Raw genomic sequence first — 25,364 nt, forward strand, 5'->3', positions numbered from 1 at the left:
CCCTATTACTCAGCTTGTACTCCTAGAGGGAAAAAGGCACTCACACATCAGCACCCCTGGAGAGTCAAAATGAGAAAAAAAAAAAAAAAAAAAAAAAAGGACTGCAAGGTGACACTATAATAAAGGATAAGCACATTTTCTTTCACAGATTGCAGTTACTCTTGGCAACACCGAACGTGACACATTCCTATGTCAGGGGAAGGATTTTCAGTCATTTAGAAATGTGGTTTACTTCTGCACACACAGCTCTCGCTCTCACCCACACATCCAACATGCTTCTCCTTTCTGCTAATTTACATATGCTTTTCCACTATTAAATCATCCAAACAGCAGACGACCTTACCTTCCCAGCTCTTCTCATCGCACAATGCAGTCAGGTCCAGCTCCGGCACTCCGGAGACAAAGCTCTCTTGCTGGTCATCAGCATTTGGAGCCCTCTGCAGCTTGCTGTCAGGTAGGCTGGGACGCTCCTGGATCTTCATGGTGGGGTCCTGCAATAACAGCACAACGTCCCCAAATCTTTACTGCTCATCAAAACCCCCACACGTCCGCAGCAATTCCACTCCTGCTGGGTGAAACCTCCCAAGCCACAGCTGCTGATGTCCCCGGCACGGAAACCGAAATCATAGGTTGATGCCCCCTGGATGCTAGCTGGCCACTTGCATGCAAAAAGCGACCATCCGTCTGCGCTCCTTTAACTTTGCTTCTGGAAGAAAGACAAGATGCTTTCTGCGGCTGCTCTTCCTGATAACTGCTGGCAGCTGACAGTCTGGATGATTACTGACTGGGGCCAGGAAGGAGGGAAAAGGAGTTTGTGTTTCCTTAAAGGAGGACGGCTCTCCAGACTGTAAACGAAAACCCAAAACTCAGCTAGTGCTGTTGCCAAGGCTGCAGCAGCAACATGGTGTCTCCTGCACGCAGACTTCCTTGCCCCTTAGGTAAACAGTGCTGCAGGGCCAGGAGCGGAGGCTGTGTACACGTGTGCTCTCCTGCTGGCCCTGCAGGCTGAGATCCATTAAGCGGGGCTAGCTGCACATTCCCAGATTTCCTGTGGTTGTTTTTGCCTCGAGTGTGGGGAGAACAGACTATTTATGGAGGAGCTCTGGGTATGCACTGTTGCGCAAATTCAGACAGCAAGGGGGTCTGGTGTCGCAGCTAGCAGCTAAGCGGTAAGGAATACACATTCTGGAAATGAGCCAAAATCACACAGGGAGCACGACTTTTTTTTTTTTTTTTAAGTAAAAAGGCAAGAGCTGGCAAGTCAGAGATGCATAATTTATACCTTACAAATATGCAACTGTGGCTTGTTTCCTTGGTTTTGTTTATTGGTGGCACGCACACCAGGCTAGGATGACTGGGGGATGGGAAAACTCTCCCCCAAAGGCTGCTCTTTTAACTAAGTGATTTTATGTTTAAAAAACTGCATTGAAATTTAGTCTTTTTCACCTTGTCCTTTGGCATCGGGTAAAACCCAACCACTGCCATACTCTCCTCTCTCATAAAATTATAAATAAAAGTGTTGCCTCAAAACACAATTCTCAAGTAGCACAGATCTGTACAGATTTTCTTTGAGAATAACTGGAAATTTATTTTCGCAAATATACCATCATTAAATAAAAAAAACCAAACATCTGGAAATCATAAATGATTCTGTTAATGTATGAGAAATATTCTGATGCTTAAAATAAAGCAGTACTAAGACTTCCACCTCCTTTTAATAGCTATTCACCCTACTTTGATATCACCAGGGGAATAGATAGGGCTTTTACTACTATATTTCCATGAAACGAAGCATTCTCTTTACATTTGGGATAAAATGAAATATCACCAATCAGTTCATGATAAGCTACTGAAAGATGCAAATGCTAAGTAAATCTGGGGCTTTAAGACACTTTAAACATTCTGCTTGTCTATTGTAGGGAAAAAAACACACAGATTATGCATTTATGTCACAAAAATCATTTGTTCCCTGAGCTGAATCCTAAGTAGACAGAGTTGAATGACCCAATCTGGTGCTCAGCTTTTTAAAAGTTACAGCATCAGTTAGTCACCTATCGTGTGTGTGTGTGTGTGTGTGTGTGTGTGTGTGTGTGTGTGTGTGTGCGCGCGCGCGCACATGCGCGTATGCGTGTTAGAACCTCATACCGCAAATAAACATTTTGTCAATAAAGATCTCTAATAACTGTTACTCTTAGAGACAGATAAAAGGGAAGAACATGAGATATGATTCCATGTGGTAAGTACGGCACTTTCTTCACGAGGAACATCTTTGAAGCCACTGACCAGCAGAGGAGCGGACGTGAGTTTTCCCTCCGGGCAGACCTGGGATTGAAGTGTGACTGACGTTTAGTAGCTCGGTGCCCTAGCTGAGCCATTTCACTCCTCTGAGCCTCCATTTCCTAATCTATAAGACGGCATTGAAAACACTAACCTGGCAAGCTTCCTTTGAAGATCTGAGAGAAGGTATGAAAGGCCTCTAGCACAGTGCCTGGAGCAGAGCCACACAAATGGAAGCGATCCCTCTTTTTATTATTATTAGGCACCACAGGAAGATGAGTAAAATATAGCTACATCTCAAGATGCTCAAGAGAGGAGTGGGAGAGGAGGTATATAAACTGTAATTCAAGGTGCAACATGCTACGACAGGGCGGGGCAGAGTCTTAGACGCGTTACGAAAAATGATTAGAGAAGAGAGCCACTTGCGTTCCCATCATGGATCAACAACAGCGTCCGGGGGCTGTGTGGGCCAGAGAGCACTTCACACAGAGAGGCGGGCAGGAGTGGGGGACAGTGACCACAGGAGACGAGAGGCTTGGGTGCCGGTCCTTAGCACACGTGACGAGGGGGTCGGACGAGCGGCTGGGCTGCCAGACGCCCTGCATACTGGGCTAAGTTTGCATTTTATCCAGTGGTAGATAATGGAAAGTCACTGAAGGATTTAAAAAACTGACTCATCCTGGAGAAACGTGCGTTTTCCAGGCTGATGCCTCAGGCACGGGAATGCACGCTGCTGGGAAGACCGACAGCCCTCAAGCCGGATTCACAGGCAGCCGGCACCCCCTGCTACACCAGTCACCGGCTCTGCTCCCCCTGGTACCTGTGTCCCCTCAGGGCACTCAAGAGTCCTGCAGTACTTGACAGGACGTGTATAAAACCCCCCAGCTCCACAAACACACAAGCTAATTGAAAACGTGTACTTTTTATGATTGCCACATCCAGATTAGCACCAACCGCAAAGTGAGAAAATTAAAATTAGAAAATTCTTCCTTAGTTTTTTCCTCCGGAACGTATGGGTTTACTCACTCCTTCAACAACAGTGGGTTGGCGCACCCACTCTGTGCCGGGCTCTGTGTGAGACACGCAACTATGCTCAGGGAAGCTCTGCAAACTCGATTTTGGTGTGAGGCCATGGCAGTCCACCTTATGAATCGGTGAGCTGCCCTTCACGGTGTTCAAGTGAAGTCTGGGCGTTAGAAATGCAGGAGAGGGAGCGATTACCACCCTGGGTAGGATGTTGGGATAGACAACCTTGATAGGACTCTATTATTCTGACAAAGAGAATCAGGTCAAAATTGTACTAGTTTATTCAATTATAAGAATATATATCCCATATTATATACATATAACAGGGCTGTCTACGATATGTCAGGTGCTAGAGATACAAAGAGAAAATTTAGTTACTCATTCATCTAAGAAATAATTTTTGAGGGCCTTCCATGGGCTTGACAGTTTTTTAGATGTTGGAGAAATTTCAGTGGCCCAAGTCAAGTCTCTGTCCTAATAAATCTTAAAGAAGGGGATAGTTAATAAAGAAAAAGAAAAAGTCAGGTAGTGCTATGGACATGGAGAAAACATAGCAGGGTAAGGAGGATGATGGAGGTACAGGCCACGGCCTGCGGTTTTCTTGGGTGGCCAGGGACAGTCTTTCCAGTAAGGTGACGTGTGAGCAGAGACACGAAGGAGATGCTCTTCTGTGGGAAGAGCATTCCAGGAAGAAGGAAAGCAAGTGCAAAGGCCCTGAGGCACGGTCATCTTGTACGTGTTGAGGAACAGCAAAGAGGTCACTGTATCTGGAGTCAAGCAGAGGCCAGTCAGGGCCATCAGTTATGCGTGCTTAGGACGTGCACTGTACCATCTGCAACGGGGTGTCATTCACACCGCAGACCTGTATTAACTCACATGAGCTTCTGGGCCCCCCGGCTGATCTGCACAGCAAGGGAGGGATGCGTCCTACGCAAACCCACAAGAGCTCGCACAGCCACGGACACACTCGGCAGGGCTCACTCACCGGCACATCCGCCCACGCGGTGCTGCGGTGCTGCGGTGCTGCGGTGCTGCGCTGCTGTGCTCCGAGCGGTCCCCGGGGCTGCTCGTTCACTTGCCTGCTGCAGCTTTAGGCCTGATTCCCAGTTTCTGATCTCGGAACCAGACACAGTCACCTTGCCTGTGGTTGCAGGGTGGGCTGCTGGTGTGGTCCCAGGGTTTACAGGCACGTGGAGCTCAGGATACTGCTCGGAGGCTACACAGGCTCTATAGCAATACACTGGCAAAAACCTACCCGTCCTTCAAATGTCTGTCAGGCTCGTCTGGGTGAGGCACCTCACCAGGTTGCTTCCCACTCTCTAACAGCGCTTATTGTAGAGTATCGTGCCTGTCTACTTGCTTGTCTGTTTCTCCGACTAGATCATTACTGTTAAAATGTCAAGGACGTTCTTAAATACCAAAATATTTTTGGTTTCAACTTTTGTTGTTTACACAGATTGTATCTTCAGTTAAATCAGGGTAAATACATTCATTTCACACTTATCAACTCAGAGATCCTTGTGCTGTGATGTCACACGCTAAACCCTTGTCCAAAATGTGGTACCATACGAAAACATGCTAAATATTCATGTCATGAAATAAACTGAGGGACTGGCTCTTTGGAGAGACAATAGGGTATGTGAGATATGGGTTTTAGAGTAAGAGACTGGAGTTCAAATACAGGTGACCAGTTGCAAGATCTTCAATGAGTAAACTTCTTTGTACTTGAGATTCTTTTTCTCTCATACAGGAACAAAACTTCATAAAGTTGTGAAGATTAAGTGAAAAACATGTAGCATAAAAACAGCCAGCCCGTAATAACTGTAGAAGAAATGCTAATTCCATTTATACGCTACCTCCCCTTCCCATTCATTCATTGGGCAAGTGTTTATTGAACATGTACTATGTGCTAGGTACTGGAATTAAAGGGATTAACAAGATAGGGGATTTGGTGTGGGAGGGATTCACTGATCACATAAGTGCCAAGTCACATGCATGTTATAAAAGAAAACCACAGGGTGCTAGGGAGCAAATAAGAGAGAGCTCATTTTGCCTGGGGCCGCACGTGACATTTCGCATTCAGGGAAAGGAACCATTAACTATTAGTCCATCCACCTGATCCCTGTTAGGACTTGTCCCTGTCTGGCTGGGCCCGGCTTTTTCTCTCCTGACTTCATTGATCCTGCTCTTGCCCTGGCATCAAATCGCTGGTGAATTTTTGTTCTACCCCTTCTCCCTCCCTACACAGGATTTGGATAAGCAGCAGTAACTACTAGCTCACCAGAGCGGGACAGGACAGTATCAGTGCCCCGCACAAGGCAGCGTGCACAGGAAGGAACCACACAGAGTTAACAGGAGGGCCACATGGAAGTATAAACATTTACTGCTTGGCTTGACAATAAAGGAAAATGAACATAACAAATTCCCCCAATTCATCTGAATCGTGAACCTTCTGTAGCCTTTCGAGACTGGATGGAATTGGAAAGGAATCTACACAAATACAGCTTTTACATGTTTTCTGGTTCTGATATTAAAGCCAGTAACAAATCCTAAAGCTTCCGTGATATACAGTGAAACTGAAATAACAGAGTCATCCATTTCATAAACACTCGTAGACAGGGATATTTCAGAAGTTATCTCAAACCTTCTCAGGGCAAATAAAAGCCTGCACTTAAGCTCTTGTGACAATTAATATTAATTCTTACGCTTGATTAGAAAGTCTTATCTTCTCTCCCCACTTTTTTTTTTTTTTTTTTTTTGGAAGCAGGATAAGAAAAAGGGAAATAGTCTTTTGTTTATTATGAATGTCCTGTTTGTTATCAAAGGTATGCTTCTAAGCTCTTTTAAAACAGTAGGCTTAGAAAGCATAAAGAATGTAAAAATATCTTGAAAGAATTTAACACTTCATCAACCGTAAACTTCTGACTACAAGGACCTCTTCCAGGGAATGTAACACCCATCCATGTACTTAATAATTTTTACATGTTTTGCTTTCTTCACAAAAAGATTAAGAATAAGGTTGTAATTTTACTAGTCTGGATTTTAGACGGAAGCCTAAGATATTTCCACAACAGAAAATAACTTACTGAACGGAATCAAATTGAAGCGTAAGGTATACACTCCACTGTAAACTGAACTCTGAAAATGTTTCAGTGCTGTCTTTCAGAATCTAGAAATCGCTAGTTTGAAGGACAACCTCTCTCCTGGATACTTCCAGTTGTCAAATGAGTTTAAAAACAAACAGAACAAAGTCTTTGAACTCCACATGCTCAGGGAACAGGGGGCTTCAGCTCTTGCACATGCTATCCTATTTCATCCACAGCCCAAACGGTATTTTATTAAAATGTCAGCCTTTCCAAAGCTTAGCTGAAGAAATCATACTTAAATTTTTGACATTTTGAAGGGACTCTTAACATTTTTCCCCATCGCCAATGTGTCACTAGACGAATTTTAATGCAAACCACATTAAGAAATTCAGATGACCTAGAAATGGATGACTCTCATTGACCAGCCGAGATCTCAGCAGACTCTGTTTCTGGATAAGATAAGTTGTATCATTAAAAGAAAGTAAAAAGACATGCAACGAAGTATAGGCCCATGTTTACTCTTCAACACATGCCTTCAAACAAAAACACACTTAGGGCTGCAAAATGATTATTTAAAACATGAAGTCACAGCTGTGCAGGCATTTGCCTTTGAGCAGCAGACTCTAAGCCAGCCCCTCTCTGCCTGTGTATCCCTCGGAGGAGCATCTGTGACGGTGAAGGTTAGTGTTCCTCGTTCTGATGAAAATACCAGTGAAAGAAGAAAGACCAAGCACCTTTCCCCAACAGCTGTCATCTGCCGTGTTATCGTATATGAATCTGGGCGTTTATAAGGAAAAACTTCAAGGGCAATATTAATGAGGACAAAATCTGCCTTAATGGAAAATGAAATCGGAAACATTATCACATCCATTCACAGTGGGCATGTAAATTTTAGCATCTCAATCTGATGCTCTAGGAGACTTGGAAAAAGTAACAAACAGAATTCTACTAGGGGCAACCAACCTCTAGACTTCCTTTCCATCTCTGAGATTTAGGAATTAGTGCGATATTCTCAGAAAACCAGATTAACTATTTGGGTTGTATAAGTTCTAGAAAGTGCTCCATATATTAAAAAGTAGGAAATTATGATAGACTGTAGACAAGGGAAAGAGGTTTAAAAATGGAAGACAGATCTTTTCACAGTCCTTCATTAGTAACAAAATACATTTCTTTCAGTGAAGGAGACACATGCCGTCACAAGTGGAAACACAATCCTAATCTTGTGGAGTGATGTCTTTTTTCCCTCCTTTGGTGCAGTTGTGAAAGAAAGATGACACAGAGAGCTTAGTCTGGATTTTAACTCACTGCCTAATTTTATCTCCTAGCTGAAATCACCATGATTACAATGACTATTACTAGTGAGTGCTTCAGGAGTGCCAACAGTGGGCTAGGTGCTGATTGGTAAATGCACATGCACGACACAAGTAAGAATAGATCCTGGCCCATGGAAGAAAGACTTGAGATTCCTTCCCCATGATGCATCCTCTGCTGTGGGAGCTGTCCACAAAAACACCAAGGTAAACGGAGTTCAGCACCCATTTTGTTTGGGTGCCACTTGGAATTTATGAGTTAGTTACGTAGTTCATCCACAAAGGCCGCTCTCTACCCTTTTATCTCCTAAAGGATACGAGGCATAAAAGGGAATAACTGAGAATAACTCTCTAGGAGGCTGGTAAAGCCATTTTCTTTAAAATGAGGTTCAGTGGCATGATGAGTAGGTGCTTGCTGTGAGCAGAGGAAGAGAGCAGAGAAAGGAGGAAACAGAAGGAAACTAAAACAACACTATCATGGGGATGCTGGGCTCTGAAAAAAGGTGACTAGAGACAAGGAAAGAAGGGCTGCTTGTTGCCTGGGTCTCAAGGAAGGAAGCATAAACGAGTTGGAAATAAGAGATGAAAGCAGCGGCTCAGAATCTGTCAAGTCAAAAAGCAGCAGCCTTCGTCTGGCTGGTTAGTGAAGGAGTGCACGTGAGAAACTGCACAGAGGAGATACGAGGCGTCTAGGACACGGCGGAGGCGGGCTGTCAGGTGGCCATTCATTTCTAGCAATTTTATGCCAAATTTTACGTGAGTGGGCATTTTTCTAAGAAGGGGGTCCATAGCTTTTGAATTCTTCATTTGCTAGACTGGAAAACTTTATGGAGGTAGGAACCGCAGCTGTTATTAAATCCCAGCTCCTAGCACATCACCTGCACATAGTAGGACTCAATATATATTACTGAATAAATCCATCAGTGGGTTAGGTTAGTGTATAAAAAAGATGAACAATCACTGGGTTAGACGGGAAGTTCTATGTATAATTAATATATCAAGAGTCAGAATCCAAGAACAGGTTGAGAAACGCTTTAACTCTTGCCAAAAAGAAAGCTGATTAATAAGATTGAAGGCGCAGCTGGAAGCATTTGGAAGTACTGGATTACATACACATGCATGAATGAAAAATGAAGCTCAGAACACTGAATGGAAGCCAGCGTTGGGAGCAAAGGAAACCAAATACTTGGGTCAGCAAGGCTATGCCCCCAGAGGACAACAGGGAAGCCAGGAAGATCACCAAAACTTTAAGATATAGACCACAGAAGGGAGTTAGATATTTTTTCTCTGTTGTCTACTTAAAACAAGACACAAAACTCAGAAGATGAATTGGATTTAATAACTTGAACTGATTTTATGTTAATTTGAAAATTAATGAGATCATCTCTTTGACACATCCACTAAAATTCACTATTTATTTTAATCACTTAAAAACTGCATGAGATCATGGAAAATAAAACTAGTAGCTTTGGTATTTGTTTTGTCTTATGTTATGGAAAACCTAAGGAGTAATCTCCATGCTATTAAAGTTTATCCTCACAGGCAAAATGAAAGAATTTCAAAAGCAAAAGAGTGGAGTTCTTCTGATTTCTCAAGGAATCTTCATGTCTTGGCATTTGTCTTTCTCACCAATCACAATCCCGTCACTGAATGTCATCACCCCTTATTGATAAGCTAATAATACTTCACACTAACTCTCAAGAATGTAGGGACAGACCTGTCACAGTCAAAATCTTACTTGTTAGCTACTCACCTCAGAATGCTGGGTCTGTCTGCAGTCCTTTTCATTTTCTTTGCTACAAACAAAATATCATAAGATGTCATTCTGTTTTATAACAATGCTTTTCATTCATTGAAATTATGATTTCATTTATTTTAGAAGCTCAGTAGCTCTAAATAAAATTCTTATGAAATTCAAAAACAAAACAAAAGAATTAATCAAAACGAAACAAAACTAGAAACAACACAAAACAGGAATATGGTTATCTGCCTTTAACAGCACCATGGTAGATTTTTCCATTTAAACATTTTCCTCGCTATAAAATACTGTTGGTAAACATATAGTCCTTTAATTCTACTCATTTTAGTTCTTACAATGCACATTGCACTAAATGAAAAAAAAAAGTCTATTCACATTCTTATAAACAGTGTAAGGAGAAAACTCTAAAATTACCTTCCATCAGACGTCAGTTCAACATCATCAGGTCCAATCCTTTCAGGAGATGGTGTGGGATTGAGACTTTCCATATTCTGTAACAAAACGAACCATTTGTTGCCCAGTAGGAATGGTAAGACGTATGCAACAACAGACCCTCCTTTCTTTAAAAGAGGAACATCGGATAACAAGCAGATATTACTTCTAGTCATCAGAGTCCTATCTTCATTATGACAGTTTATTAGACACTGCTGGCATAAAATTATATGCTGAACTTTACCATTCCATTAACAAAGATATCTGATAGCAGCACAGAAATGGTCACTGTGGTCTATAACGTTCTTGTTAGTTATTATCCACATTTTATAGCTAAGCATAAACAAAACCCAGACTCCCAGAATACCAGGGTGGCATTAGAGCTAGACTTGAGGAATCTGACCTCCAATGTGATCAGAAGCCAATGTAACATTCATTGTCTATTTAACATCTTTTCAGTCTATATTGACAATATGATCTGGGGTAATATGTAGCTTGTATCTAAGCTATAAAATAGCCATAAAAAGACATGGAGTTAACTTGAGAACCTTTCTTTCTGTGATATTTAATGTTAATCTTCATATTAGCCAAGATGGACAAAAAATATAAACACGAAACTTACTTCAAATAGCGTGTATTTCAGGCTGACCAAGAGGGCTTAATGCTTTATCGGGAGGTATATTTGTAAGGTTTTCTAACTGCCTCTGTAAAAACGGCCAACAGTTTCTAAATACAACTCGGGTGACTGAGCACAAAGTAAGCCGTCCCCAGGCAGGAAGATTACAAATATGCAAACAGGAGCTCGTTTACATTCGGGAGACCCAAATACAGAGCTGCCTTGGAGATCTGGAACTGAATTTCGTTGAAGTCAAAGATTCATATCTGCATTAAAAGACCATTAAGCACAATCCATGTATTCTGTGTTATCAAAATAAAGAACACATAGTGAAGCAACATGTATTCATCTACATGTTTATAATCTCTCCTTGTGAAAAGCCCGTTGGAAAGTATATCTGATTAAGGTTCACAATGATCCCATGAAATTGACATATACAAAAATCTTCACAAAATAAGACTGGGTAACTAATCTTTGGCTTGGTAAATATTTTCCATTTATGGTGGTGTGGCCAACCTGTCTGGAATTCTTAAAGTTTAAAACCCTAGGCTCGGGACTTCCCTGGTGGTGCGGTGGTTAAGAATCCGCCTGCCAATGCAGGGGACACGGATTCGATCCCTGGTCCAGGGAGATCCCACGTGCTGCGGAGCAACTAAGCCCATGTGCCACAACTACTGAGCCTGTGCTCTAGAGCCCGCGAGCCACAACTACTGAGCCTGCGCACCACAGCTACTGAAGCCCGCGTGCCTAGAGCCCGTGCTCCGCAACAAGAGGATCCATCGCGATGAGAAGCCCGCGCACCGCAATGGAGAGTAGCCCCCGCTCGCCGCAACTAGAGAAAGCCCGCACATAGCAACAGAGACCCAACGCAGCCACAAAAAACAAACAAAAACCCTAGGCTCCATCAAGAATAAAAACAAAGGGAGACAGCATCCCATAATAGCTATAATGGTGGCTTTGGAGCCAGGATGTTTCAGTTGGAATCTTAGCTCCACCATTTACCAACTGTAAGACCCTACCTGACTCTCAGTTTCCTCACCTGGAAAAGGGGGATGGCAACAATAAACATAGGGTGGTCATAGGATTAAATGAGATAATACACGTAAAGCATTAAAATAATACCTTGTACTTTTAATGAATAGTAGCTGTTGTTGTTGATGTTATTATGACTTCTAAAACTGTGAAATCTCCAAGGAAATATTTTGCTTCTATTTACCCACAGTTAAGATGATGTTCTAGGAACTAGTAAGACAGTGATTGTGTCTGCCATTACTGCACACCAATTTACATGTTTAGATAATTTACAGTTAGATAATTTTAGAATGGATCTGAGAAATAAAAAAAAAATTATAACCACATCCAATTATACTTACATTTTTATACCTCTAAAGTTTGAGTTAGAAGAGGCCTCTCTACAATGGCTCTCATGAAGCCAAAGTGTAGCTGCTCTTATTACCTGAATGTGATCTTCTTCATAAAGAGGGATCTATGACAAAGAATCTTTGTTCTCATTGGTAATCTTCAATAGATTATCAAAATCTTCAGTGTAAGATCTAGTGCAATAGCATTAGGTATTCCTGATGCTCTGAAACATGAATTCCTAGGGGAAGCACAACCCTCTACCTTCAGATCACTTTAAAACACTATCAATGAAATACATTTATAATTACAGTAAATACAAATGACTATTTCAGCAGAAATAAAAACCTTCAGGGCTTCCCTGGTGGCACAGTGGTTGAGAGTCCGCCTGCCGACGCAGGGGACACGGGTTCGTGCCCCGGTCCGGTAAGATCCCACATGCCGTGGAGTGGCTGGGCCCGTGAGCCATGGCCGCTGAGCCCGCGCGTCCGGAGCCTGTGCTCCGCCACGGGAGAGGCCACAACAGTGAGAGGCCCGTGTACCGCAAAAAAGGAAAAAAAAAACCAACAAAACCTTCAGGTTGAGGCTAAGAAGTATTCAGAAAGAAGGAAGAAAAAATAAACCATAATATTATATAAATTTAAAGATACTTCAGTTAGAAAAATGTTAGAAGACTGATTTTTTCCCAAAACAGAAAGAACCAAGATTTAAGCAATATAGGTTTTGAGAATTATAGAAAAGAGATAGCTATGTTTTACAATAAAAAGCTCTGAGAAAAGCAGGTGTGAAATGTGAGAAATTTTAGCTGATTTCCACGGTTAAAACAAGCAGTAACTTCAACTCCCTCGCCCCCCACCCCCGCCACTTTTTAAAAAATGTTTGATCTGTGTGTTTTATAACTCTCCAAGGACCTGAGTTTTTAATACATGTAATTGACAAAGGGTGACTTTCAGTATTGTTCAGTATTCCTCTCTAAAGCTTTACAATAATTTCAGTTTTCATGTTGTCCTCCACATGACTGAGACTAGTGAATATTCAGTCTGCTTTCACCAAAGCAGCATGCAAGTACACCGTGTTCCTTTGCTAAGGTAGTTGGGTTGCCCCTATACCTTTGGGAAACAGGAATCTGGGAAGAATGTGTTACAACTGGCAACCTACTCTAATGTTTTTAGAAGGAAAATAATAAAGGTAGTGAAGATCCAGGAGTAGAGTAACAAAAGTACCTATTACCATGGCTGCAAAGCATTTTATAGATTCTAACTTGCATCCTTTGCCTAAGGGTTTAGGGAGGGAAGGTTAAGAAATAGATCAGCAATTTCCCCACTTCACTGAGATGGGGGGAAGGGGAAAATGGAACGTACAGGTCAAAATATTGGCTGAAATGTAGAAAGCTTCCATTGTAAGAGAAGTATGCTACTGGACTTTCAAACGCTCTGTAGTTGTTAATAGTGCTGGTCTTATGAGAAACGCCGACTCCATGCCTTTTGAAGGTTTTAAACTGTTTTATGTCCCAAACGCTTCTCTAGGTGTGGTAAAAGAGTGGGTCATCGATGTTTTCATTTACTAAAGTTGAAGTAGTACAATTCTTATTAAAAATAATGCCTTATTACATTAACTTAATTTTAATTAGTCTTCTAAAGTTAGGATCTTTTAAAGGTAATAGGTAATTTTAAGAAATAGCAAAGAACAGATTACGTCTTTATGTAGAATGTGATAAATTTGCTTTTAGAATTGCATTAAAAAAAGACAGATAGGACTTCCCTGGGGTGGTCCAGTGGGTAAAACTCTGCGCTCCCAATGCAGGGGGCCCAGGTTCGATCCCCGGTCAGGGAACTAGATCCCACATGCCGCAACTAAGACCCGATGCAGCCTAAATAAATAAATATTAAAAAAAAAAAAAAAGACAGATAAAGCCTAGTTCTGCCTCATAGAAGGCCTACCAGTGACTTTCAAAACATACAGATTTTCTATGATATAATTTACTTGGACAATTTTTGGGTGTCAGAAGAAACAATTTTAAGAACCACTCTCCTCAATCATAAAAATGACCTCAAATCTATAAAGAGCAAAAGCTTTGAAAAAATTAGCTTTAAGACTGTGGAATTTACTTTCAATTTTTTCCCCTGGCCCCATCCCTGTTTTGGCATTGACGGCTAGGCTCAAAACTTGTTTGACCACTGAAGCACTTGAAAACACCTGGAGCAAAAACAAATTTGTCATCTAAAACTATAAAATGCTGACAAAGCCTTTACAGAGGACACTCAAACAATGCCTTCGCTCAGTATACAAACAGCTCAGTCTGAAGGCTGCATGAACACTGCTAGTCAAAACAAGTTCATTATTCTAACCTTGAGCTCTAAGAGAAGGTATGTGATAATATTCTCATTAACAAAGGATTCATGGCAAATCTGAATTTCTTTTTGTATCCTTCTGTTTTATGTTTTATTATGCTTAAAACTCATAAATTAATCCATATTCAAAAAGAATTCCCGGTACTGTAAGAGGACACCTATGGAAGAGCTGGCTAGCTGTCCCCACAAGTCCGTTCCACCTTTCTTGCACAGCAGTGCGGGAGCCACACGCCCAGCGACAGCGCAGCCACAGCCCCTCCGGCAGGTAGATGGGGCCGTGTGACTGACTTCTCTCCGACAGGCTGTGAGAAGGGGTATGTGTGTTTTCCAGGCCTGGCTAATAACCTGCCTCACCAGGTTCATGCCTTGACACTCACTTATTCTCTCCTCTTGGGAGCTGGAACGGAGATGAAAACCACGAATGCTCTGGAAGCTACCTGCTAAAGACGGCAGAGAGGCAGTTGGCCTGGGTCCCTGAAACATCGCGTGGAGCAAGTGTTCTAACTCTTCTCCTGAGCCCCAAACTGCTTTAGATTGTCACGGGAGAAAGAACTTTTACGGTGTTCAAGGCATTGCATCTTGGGTCTTTTTGTTACCCAAGTTACTCTAAGCTATACGGCAACCATTCATTCGCTCCGTTTTTTTAACTCATTTTTTGTGAGTGCCGAGCTATGCTGGGCACTGGCGTACAATGGTGGATGGGGAACCGGACAGACACCGGTCCTTGCCACTGTGACTGATGTATTTTGGTTACTGCTCCAACTGTAGTTTGTTACACTGTTAATATTATCTTTATTTTTAAGATGGGTGCTATCTGAATAGCCCTCAGCACCCTTGGGCCATACAGTTGCCAGAGGGACCCTTTCAAAAGGTACTTCAGAAAATGACTTTTTTTCTCTTTAATCTTCCAATGGTTCCTCATCTCACTCAAGGTAAATGCTCGAGATCTAAAGATGGCTACAAAGCCTTAAGGGATCAGCTCCCTTGCTATGCCTCTGACCTCATCTCCTACAACGCTCCTCCCTCAACTCTGCTCCAACCATGGTAGCCTCTTGCACAACCTCTAAAGGCTAGGGCTGTTCTCCCTCCACCTGGATAGTCTCTCCCCAGATATCCTGATGGCTCACTTTCTCACCTCGTCCAGGTTTCTGCACAAGCACATTCTCAGTGTGGCCTGATCTGAGGACTCAACCCGTGCAACGCCAACTCTTAACCTCCCGTCCATTTCCCATCTTATTTATCCTGCTTCACTTCTCTCTATAGCATGTGCTGCCATCTGACTATACGTTGACTTGTTTCTTATCTGCCTCATCCTTCGGGAATAGAAACTTCAGGATGGCAGGCAGTGTGTCTGTTTTGGTCACCATTTTGTCTTTAGTGCCTAAAACAGTGCTTGTCATATAGTTAATTGTTGTATGATTGAAGGAATGACAACTTTTAAATCAGTGGTTCAAATGGTGGGGTGTTTTACATTATGTTGACACCACTCAGAGAATCACTGTCATGTAGTTTTGGACAGGAGTTCTTGCTGAGTTATACTGCATTAAAAACATGAGCTGAGGGGGCTTCCCTGGTGGTGCAGTGGTTGAGAGTCCACCTGCCGATGCAGGGGACACGGGTTCGTGCCCCGGTCCAGGAAGATCCCACATGTCACGGAGCGGCTAGGCCCGTGAGCCATGGCCGCCGAGCCTGTGCGTCTGGAGCCTGTGCTCCGCAACGGGAGAGGCCACAAAGGCGAGAGGCCTGCGTACCGCATTAACAACAACAACAACAAAAAGACTAAGAAGATGATGATCTGATGAAATCAGATCGGTATACTGAGTGAAAAGAGACCAATGAGGGAAAGAAGATGAGTTTGATCTTCACATGTTGACTTGGGAGGACTATCTAAGGTGAGCTGCAGAGAGCATCGCCTAGATGTTGATTTCTAAGTCATCTGTAGAGAGGTGACATCGGACAACATGGAATTAGAGAAGCTCTCATGTGAAGTGCTGATGGAAAAGAGATATAAGGCAATTACCTGCATAACATTTACATCTAAGCATGTTTTGTGGAAGATCAGCCAGTAAAGGACACAGTAAAGAAGAATACAGTCATTGAGGTAAGAGGACAAAGAGAGGTCAACATCCTGGAGGCCAAGGGAGAAAGAGCTCTGAGAAAATGAGAGTAGCAAGCACCACAGGGACTTCGGGAGGTCAAGGACCAAGCAGACAATAGCACAGCGGTCTTAAAAGACCAGTTCCAACCACATGTCCACCCAGTGACACAGAGAAAGCGGTTTCTTAGAGAGGTCTTTAGAGGGGTAGAATTCAGATTACAGGGGTTGACGAGCAAGTGTGGAAAGAACTGGGAATGCAGCTTGTTGAAAATTTTTGATGGCAAAATGAAGGGGAGAGGTTGGCCATCAGAGCAGAGGGAGTAGAAACGAACTTAAATATGTACTGCTGTCAGTCTTTCCTGCTCTTTAGCACATTTCATTGCATTCAAATCTCACACAAAACCAGAAAGAGATATTAATATTCCCATGCTACAGATGAAGTAACTGAGGCTAAGTAACATGCTCACTTGCCATAGCTATTAAGTGATGAAGTTACAACTGAAATTCAGGTCTGAGTGTAAGACCTATGCTCCTTCCTTGAACCCTGCCTATGATTTCAGAGGGTATACGTGACATTAAGTAGATGCTGTTTATGAATAAGAGAGCTGCTAGACTATGTTTTTTTTTAATATATTAAATGTAAGGCTTATTATAGAATTAGTATAATCACACAAAGAATATTTGGAAAATATTCTTTGGGAGTAATGATTGCCTCTAATACTACCACCACTCCCATAATACAATCATACAATCGTTTTAGGTATATTTGTCTTTTTTCCTAGGAATGAACATTTAAATATATATTTATATACACATATTCATGCATAAATGCATGCACTGTATATACTGCTTCATAACCTACTTTATTTAAAAAATCTATTTATTTATTTTTGGCTGCGTTGGGTCTTCGTTGCTACATGCGGGTTTCTCTAGTTGCGGTGAGCAGAGGCTACTCTTCGTTGCGGTGAGCGGGCTTCTCATTGTGGTGGCTTCTCTTGTTGTGGAGCACGGGCTCTAGGCGCGCGGGCTTCAGCTGTGGAATGCAGGCTTAGTTGTGGCTCGCGGGCTCTAGAGCACAGGCTCAGTAGTTGTGGCGCATGGGCTTAGTTGCTCCGCGGCATGTGGCATCTTCCCGGACCAGGGCTCAAACCTGTCCCCTGCATTGGCAGGCGGATTCATTTTTTTTTTTTAGATGTTGGGGGTAGGAGTTTTAATTAATTACTTTATTTATTTTTGCTGTGTTGGGTCTTCGTTTCTGTGCGAGGGCTTCCTCTAGTTGTGGCAAGCGGGGGCCACTCTTCATCGTGGTGCGCGGGCCTCTCACTATTGTTGCAGAGCACAGGCTCCAGACGCGCAGGCTCCGTAGTTGTGGCTCACGGGCCTAGTTGCCCCGCGGCATGTGGGATCCTCCCAGACCAGGGCTCGAACCCGTGTCCCCTGCATTAGCAGGCAGATTCTCAACCACTGCACCACCAGGGAAGCCCTATAACCTACTTTTAATATGAGGGAGAGTATCGTGGAGTCCGAGCTCCACCCCTTATGTGTGACCTTGGGCAGCTGTTTAATCTCCTGTGCCTCAGTCTCCTCATGTTTAGAATAAGAATATTAAAAACAATAACTACCTTATGGATTACTGGAGGATTAAAATTGATAATATATGCAAAGCACTTAAAATACACCTTGCTAAACATTTTCACTTTATTCCATAGTCTTCAGAACTATCATTTTTATTCGACGCATAATATTTTATTGAACTGACATGCAAATGTTACTTATCTGGTCTCCTACTTTGGAACATTTAAATTGCTTCTAATTTTCCATAATTATAGATACTCACGTGGTGAGCAAATTAATACTTACAGTCCTTTCCATATTTACAATGATGTCTCTAGAGCAGGGTGGCAGAGGTAGGATTACTAGATACACTGCGTGACTGAGTTATAGCTTTTGATTCAAACTGTTAAATTGTGCCCTAGAAGGAATGTTTTTAGAGACAGACATTTTCTAGGCTGACAGAAATAAGCCAGCGGAGAGGAAGCCATGAAAAGTGTCTGCATGAGTGAGGGAGTGAGTTTGTGTATGTGTTTGTACACGTACATGGGGTGGGGAGATGGATGTAGAAAAGAGAATTTCCAAGGCTACTTAACCTTAAAGTTAACCTTAGAATTTAGAAAAACCACTTTATCATTTGAGCAGGTGAGAAAATAAAATGGGTGGAGATCTAGAGAAAGTTTGAAGCATGAGTGAGGGAAGCTGCTGAAACACAGGCTGGCTCTCTTAGCTCTTCAAAATAAACCAGGGGGCAAGGTTTCCTTCTGAGAAAGGCTGAAGAGCACAGGTGTGAGCTAGCAGTGCAAGGAGAGAGGAAAAGGTTGGGACCACGGCAATAATTAGAGATAAGGCAGAGCACATGAATGCCACTCACTAATTTCTGGGCTCTGAATTTTCTGTAGTCTCTTAGTCTCTGCTGGTCATGACAGCCCCGAGAGGAAAAAGGATAAGGGAAAGTACGCAGACAGTTCCCACTTTAGAGATTCCAAATTTGCAAGATGTTTTTATAGGTCACTGTGGCTGTGTTGTGGGCTGGTGAGATCACTGTGATATTATCACTCAAACTCTTCAGTCACTCTCTTCTCATTTTCTCTGGAAGATGGTTTGCTCCCATCTCTCCATCAAAACTGCTCTTACTGAGTGATCTCCAGCTTGGTAATCCCAGTGGCTAAGCTCTCAGTCTTCTACTCGGCCAATCATCTGACCTTCTTTCCAACTTGAGATACGTGGTTCACTTGGCATCCAGGACACCAAACACACTTCATTTTTTTCTCCTTTGCTGGGGTCTCCTTCTTGAGTCTCCTCTACTGGGACCTTGTCATCTCCCCATCCTTTACACGATCGTATGCCTCAGGGCTCACGGTCCCTGAGGCCACTTCCCTTTTCTGTCCATCCTCACTCCCTCGGTTATCTCATCCAGTACGCTGACTTCAGATAGCCTCTATCTGCTGCTGGCTCCCACGATGCACCTCCAGCCAGGATACCCTCCCTAAACTCACAGAAATCCAGCTGCTTTCCTGCTATCTCCTCTTAGATATTTGATGTGCAGCTCAATCTTAACATGTCCAACACTGAACCATGACATCATCACCCAAACTTCTGTCTTCTCCATCTCGGTAAACTGGCCACACAGATCTTCTAGTTGCCAAAAACCTCGGAGTCATCTTCGACTCCTCTATTACTTTCACACCCCACAGTTACGTAATGTCAGGAAACCCTGTCAATTCTATGTTCAAAAATATATCCAGAATCCACCTATTACCTCCTGACTACAGCAATACACTCCTCCAGGAGGACCCATGCACATGTTAGTCAATATGAACAACGCCCCCTAGAGTACTGCACTGTGCAGCCTGCAAGGCAATACGTGCGGGCTCCGGTATCACCTTAGTTCACACCATCATCAGCGCAAACCTAGATTATTGCAAGAGTTTCCTAACGGGTTTTCCTGTTTCTTGCCCTTGTCTGCTTACTGTCTATTTCCAACACAGCAGTCAAACCGAATTTCAGTAAGTCACATCACCGTTCTACCTGGAACCCTCACACGGATTCTCATCTCACCTGGAGTAAAGGCAGAGTCCTTAACAATAATCTAGGAGGCCCTACTTAATCTGTTCTCTCCCCCCTCCAACTACCTCTTTCACTTTCCTCATTCTCTTCTAACCCTAACAGTATCTCTGTGGTTTCTTGAACATTCCAGATAAGTGACTGTCTCGGGGTCTCTGCAACCTGCTGTGATAGTATGGCTCGTTTCCTTACTTCCTCTAGGTCTTTGCACTCAAGTGTCAAATTCCTGGGAGGTCTCCTCTGACCACTCTCCTTAAAATTGTATCCCCTGCCCTCTCACAATTCCTATCCTCATCTCTTGCTTTATTTCTTGCTTAATAGTTATCACTATCTAATGTATTTTATGGTTTACTTTTTTTATCTAGATTTTGTCTGTTTCCCCTACTGGAATGTAGGCTCCGTGAGGGCAGTGATTTTTTGCTTGTTTGTCTCACAGCTGTATCCCTAGATTCTGAAATATTTCCTGGCACACAGAAGGCATATAATTAGGTATGTTCTTCCAGCTACAGAAACAGAAGTTTAGTCAGTGTATAAAGAACTTGAAGTGGGAGAAGGTTCTGGAGGAGAGTGGGGTAAAGTAAAAATAGAAGGTTAAAAGTAAGTGGGAAGTTGAGATGCACAGCTGCACTTTCAGGACTAGTCTAAATACTAGTCATTGTTATGTTCCTTAGCTCTTCGCTTTGTGGTGACCTGTGAAGATGAGATTTAAAATTAATGGAATATGAGTCAGAAAAGATCTTTGAGAATACCCTCACTTCACAGACGAGGAAGTTTTGCTTCTGTCTCAGTTGTGTTGACAGGGTTTTAAATTATTCATTGCAACAAAGACACGGTCCACCTAGCTCACTTATGTTAACATGTGACCTGCATAATCCTGGAATGCAGAAACTGGTGGCTAAGGTGGAGACAAACCCCTTTCACAGAAAAAAGACCACAATGGGATTAGGCTCTCTGCTCCAAATGTTTTTAAACAAACACGATGTCCATAGTTTTAGCAATCACACACATATTCTAAGGAATAAATGTACTTTCCCACTTTTATTAGCTATTACCACCTAGCTAGTTAAGATACTATTTCTGGTGGAAAAAAAAATATTGATGAGTTAAGTTCATTTTAAAAGGGATTCAGAGAAGTACATTCTTCTCTGAGAAGCCAAGTGTCAGACTTCTAGTCACTGTAATTCTCTTCGGCACATAAACAAATCATGGGCCAAATAAAGAGCTAATGGAGTTAGTATCATTTAGTTTACTAAAAATGTTACTTTTCCCCCAATTAAGAATTAAGTTAGTGTTAAAAACCATTTAATGTGCAATGGTTCCAAAGCTTACATTCTGTATTGGGAGAACTGTGTCAGACACGGGTCTGAGGTGGATGTCTCTGTCCATTCTGGCTGATCAATTTATTTCTAGAAACAGGGTACCGAGACATTTGGAAGAAAATGGAATAAACATGTTTTCCCCAGATTTGCATTTATGCATATTTTATTTAGGGAATAAAATTGGGAAGCTTCTCTGAGCACATGCAGAAACTGACAATGGGAAAATGAGTGGCCCATAAGTTTTGCTAAACTTACAGAAAACCCAGCATGGAGGTAAAAACTGCTCAGAGATAAAGCAGAACAGAGGCTTTATGCATTGTAAGAATGGATATTACCTATTACCTATTTTTATTAGGGACGCTAGTTCATGTTATATTATAAAATTCATCTTCAGGTTTTTCTTTTCTTTTTTTTTTTTTGGTTACATTTCTTCTAACTACAGGGAATTAGAAGACAGACTTTTGTCCTCACTTTTCAGAGAAACTGAAGCATACACAAAAAAGGATGACATATGTTTAGAGTTAAACTGAATAAATATTTAGTTATTGACTAAAACCACCTGCTATAGCTTATGTATCAAATTAATGACCCAGAGTTCAGGTCTGAGGTAACCGTGTAGGAGATTAATTTTTTTGTTCCTGAGACATAGAGGAAAGAAACTATTTATAGTGTACAGCTTTGAAATTAAATTTCTGAACACAAAGAGATTTCTGAACACAAAGACAATTGATCCTCGTCCTGTATGTATTCTTCTTTCACCTTACTTTAAGTTCATTTATTAATTTTTTTTTTACATATTCATATAGACAGGAACAAATAAAATGGGGGAACAGAAGGAAAACTGCTGTGACAATTTTATTCCAAAAATAAAATTTAAAAATGCTCAAAAGAATGAGAGGAAACTCAGACCGATTTCAATAACATGGAAACCGAGGCATGTGTTGCCCCTTGTTTTCCTTTGGCAAAGTGTAATCTACCTTGGACTTGCTTCTTATATTTATCAGAGAGAAATACGTGTGTATACTTAGTAGCTCTTCAGGTCTTTTTCAGAACTCATGCTCTATAATTCTGTGAAACTCCACATTGATATTTTTTTACAAAGCAAGGAAAAGAGGTGTGATATTCCCTAACTGACCACAAGTAAAGATTTTACGGAAGTATGCACTTACCACAAGACTATCTTGATGTTCACTGAGCTCAGAAAGTCCGGAACTGGATTTCTGACGTTTCGGTTTGCCCCTTTCTCCAAGATAACCAGAAGTATTTTCATGTAATTTTTCCACTTCATGATGAGCATTCAAAATACATTCATCAAGGTTGTTGAACCCAGAAGGAATATTTTCTTTGTTGATAAGTCCCCTTGAATTGAAAAGAGATTTAGCTTAATTTTACTTTAAAAGGTAAAAGGGACATTTAAATGACATTGCCACTGCATCACACAGAAAGTCAGAAGAGTGCTTAGAAATTCCAGGTTGCATTTTTGATCAAAATCTGAGCAGAGTGCCACTCCTGAGAGCACTTGGTGCCAACTATATCACATTCAAAGAGAAATCATTCTCAGAGGCAAATCGGCAAGGGCTGTGTTTCTACCAAGGAACAGCTTTTGTATTTGTACCAAAAGTAATCTGTATTCAAATCAGGAGAACAGTGCAAACTTACAAAGACATTTCCCATAATTCATAGGTTTTATATAAATACACACACACACACACAAACACACATAAATCTTATAAAGTAATATAATGTATGAAGAAAAATCTGAAAAGGAAATATGTCTTTTTCTCCAGAATGGAACACTGATTCTCCCAACTGCGAAAGACATTTTAAGCACAGTAGAAATGCATTAATACCTAAATCTGACTGCATTAGATAATCTTGGTAGAAATAGTATAATAAAAACTATGGAATACAAAGCATTTTAACTGAAATATGGATTCATTACTTCCCAGTACAAGTTTCTGGATGTAAGCTTATAACTAGAGTTCCTCATGACTTAGTTTTAGACATTTTAATTATAGAATTTAATTCATTTAATGCTCTTGAAATAGTTTTCCTTAAGTATTTTAACATTCCCTTTTAAGAGGTTTTCACAAAATTAAATTACTTAGAAAAATGTTTATCCTTTACTACACCACAGAACAAATTAAACCATCAGTGCAGCACCATGGCTTGGTCAGGTACAAATGAATGAGACTTTATACGCTCCCTCATGGCGTGACCTTAAAGGTATCTCCCTGCAGCTAAAGGTTTTCATACTAAGTGAAGTAAGTTAGAAAGACAAATACCGTATGATATCACTTATATGTGGAATCTAAAGTATGGTACTAATGAACCTACCTACAAAACAGAAACAGACTCACAGACATAGAGAACAGACTTGTGGTTGCCAAGGGAGAAGGGGGGAGGTGAGGGATGGACTGGGAGTTTGGGGTTAGTAGATGCAAAGTACTACACACTGAATGGATAAACAACAAGGTCCTACTGTATAGCACCGGGAACTACATTCAGTATCTTCATATAAACCATAATGGAAAAGAATACAAAAAAGAATGTATATATGTGTATAACTGAGTCACTTTGCCGTACAGCAGAAATACAATATTGTAAATCAACTATACTTCAATTTAAGAAAAATATATAAAGGAATCTCCCTAAACACCCAAAGCTGTTATCTTGCAATAAATGAGCTCCAAAGAGTAAAAATAGATGACCATATTTTACTATCAGTTCAATCATATCCCCAAGTGAAAGATAACATTAAATATTTATTCTGCAATTTAAATTCATATCCTATCTTAGATAGGCTATCATGGAGGCAACATTATGAATTAAATATTATCATAATATTTTCAAAGTTATACTATCTTTGGTGATTTTTAATACTCCATATTTAATTTAGTCTTATTTTATACAACTTTTAATGTACAAATATGTAGATTTAGTAAAATTATATAAAAGATGTATGTAACATTTATAAGAAATATCCTAAGTATAAAATAATTGAAGACATGAGGAAAAGTTGATAAGGACTCACATGCCGGCACATATACACACACGCTTAAATCTCTCCCCTCCCTCCACTGGGAGCAGTGCCTTCTGTGGATGGCTAGATGAGTTTGGTCTCAAATTCACAATCATTTGTTTTACTATTTAAATCTGTCTTCTTCTTTCTCTTCATATTTTCCCTAACTCCCGGGGTATAAATCCAACTGTAATTTTTTAATGGAGGAGTTTTTAGGTTTGAAAGTTGTCATGGACTAAATTGTATTCCCCCCAAATTCATATGTTGAAGCCCTGCCGCCAAGGTGACTGTATTTAGAGACAGGACCTCTGAGGAGGTAATTAAGGTTACGTGAGGTCATAAAGGTGGGAACATAATTCAAGAGGACTGGTGTTCTTAAAAGAAGAGGCAGAGACACCAGAGAACACAGTGGAAAGGCCATGTGAGGACACACTCACTGAGCGGGCACCGTCAGCACGTCAGAGAGGTCTCAACAAAAACCAACCCTGTCAGCACCTTGCTCTTGGACTTCCAGCCTCTCTGAACTGTGAGAAAATACATTTCTGGTGCTTAAGCCCCCTAGTCTGGGGTACTTTGTTATGGCAGCCTGAGCAGATGAATACAAAAGCTAAAAATTATTTTTAGAAATTAAAAGACCAAGTTTATTTTCTAATCTTTGTGAATAGTGAATGAATCACTGGAATAAATCCTGTCCAAATAAATATACGAAAATCTGATCGTGCAGTTGTGTGCAGGTGGAAATCCTGTTCTCCTCAAAGGAAACTCTTTGCTCTCGTGTGGGTGAGTGCCTCTCACTGCGGTGCCCATGTGACCAGGAGCACAGGTGCATGACTCCTTCCCATGACATGGTGACAGGCTCAGTCACACCCGAAACACTGTGATTTGGCCTGAACTTAGATCTCGGTGGCCTCTCACTTTCACCATCTAGATCTTAGTTTTTCTTCTTTTGCGAGTTTCCTCCTCACCCCTACATACACACGTAATGTTCTAGCAATACTGAACTCTTCATTATTCTAAGATAGCACGCTTTTCTTTTTACTTTGCAGTAGGAATTTAATATAATATTTATATAACAAAAGATATGCATAATT

General features: G+C 41.4%; 1 protein-coding gene across 3 annotated transcripts in view; it reads right to left on the reverse strand.

The window, feature by feature from the left end:
• FAM13A (family with sequence similarity 13 member A) overlaps positions 1-25,364 on the reverse strand; it is a 354,436-nt gene that overhangs the window by 36,478 nt on the left and 292,594 nt on the right. For all 3 annotated transcript variants that reach the window (XM_049709015.1, XM_004276998.4, XM_033400352.2), the window contains exons 11-14: positions 22,421-22,610; positions 9,873-9,949; positions 9,453-9,495; positions 344-491 (exon numbers count right to left, since the gene is read on the reverse strand). In XM_049709015.1, the coding sequence (XP_049564972.1) occupies positions 344-491; positions 9,453-9,495; positions 9,873-9,949; positions 22,421-22,610 (458 nt within the window). The remainder of the gene's footprint in view (positions 1-343; positions 492-9,452; positions 9,496-9,872; positions 9,950-22,420; positions 22,611-25,364) is intronic.

The sequence above is a fragment of the Orcinus orca genome, chromosome 4, assembly GCF_937001465.1.
Source record: "Orcinus orca chromosome 4, mOrcOrc1.1, whole genome shotgun sequence".
Classification (NCBI taxonomy): domain Eukaryota; kingdom Metazoa; phylum Chordata; class Mammalia; order Artiodactyla; family Delphinidae; genus Orcinus; species Orcinus orca.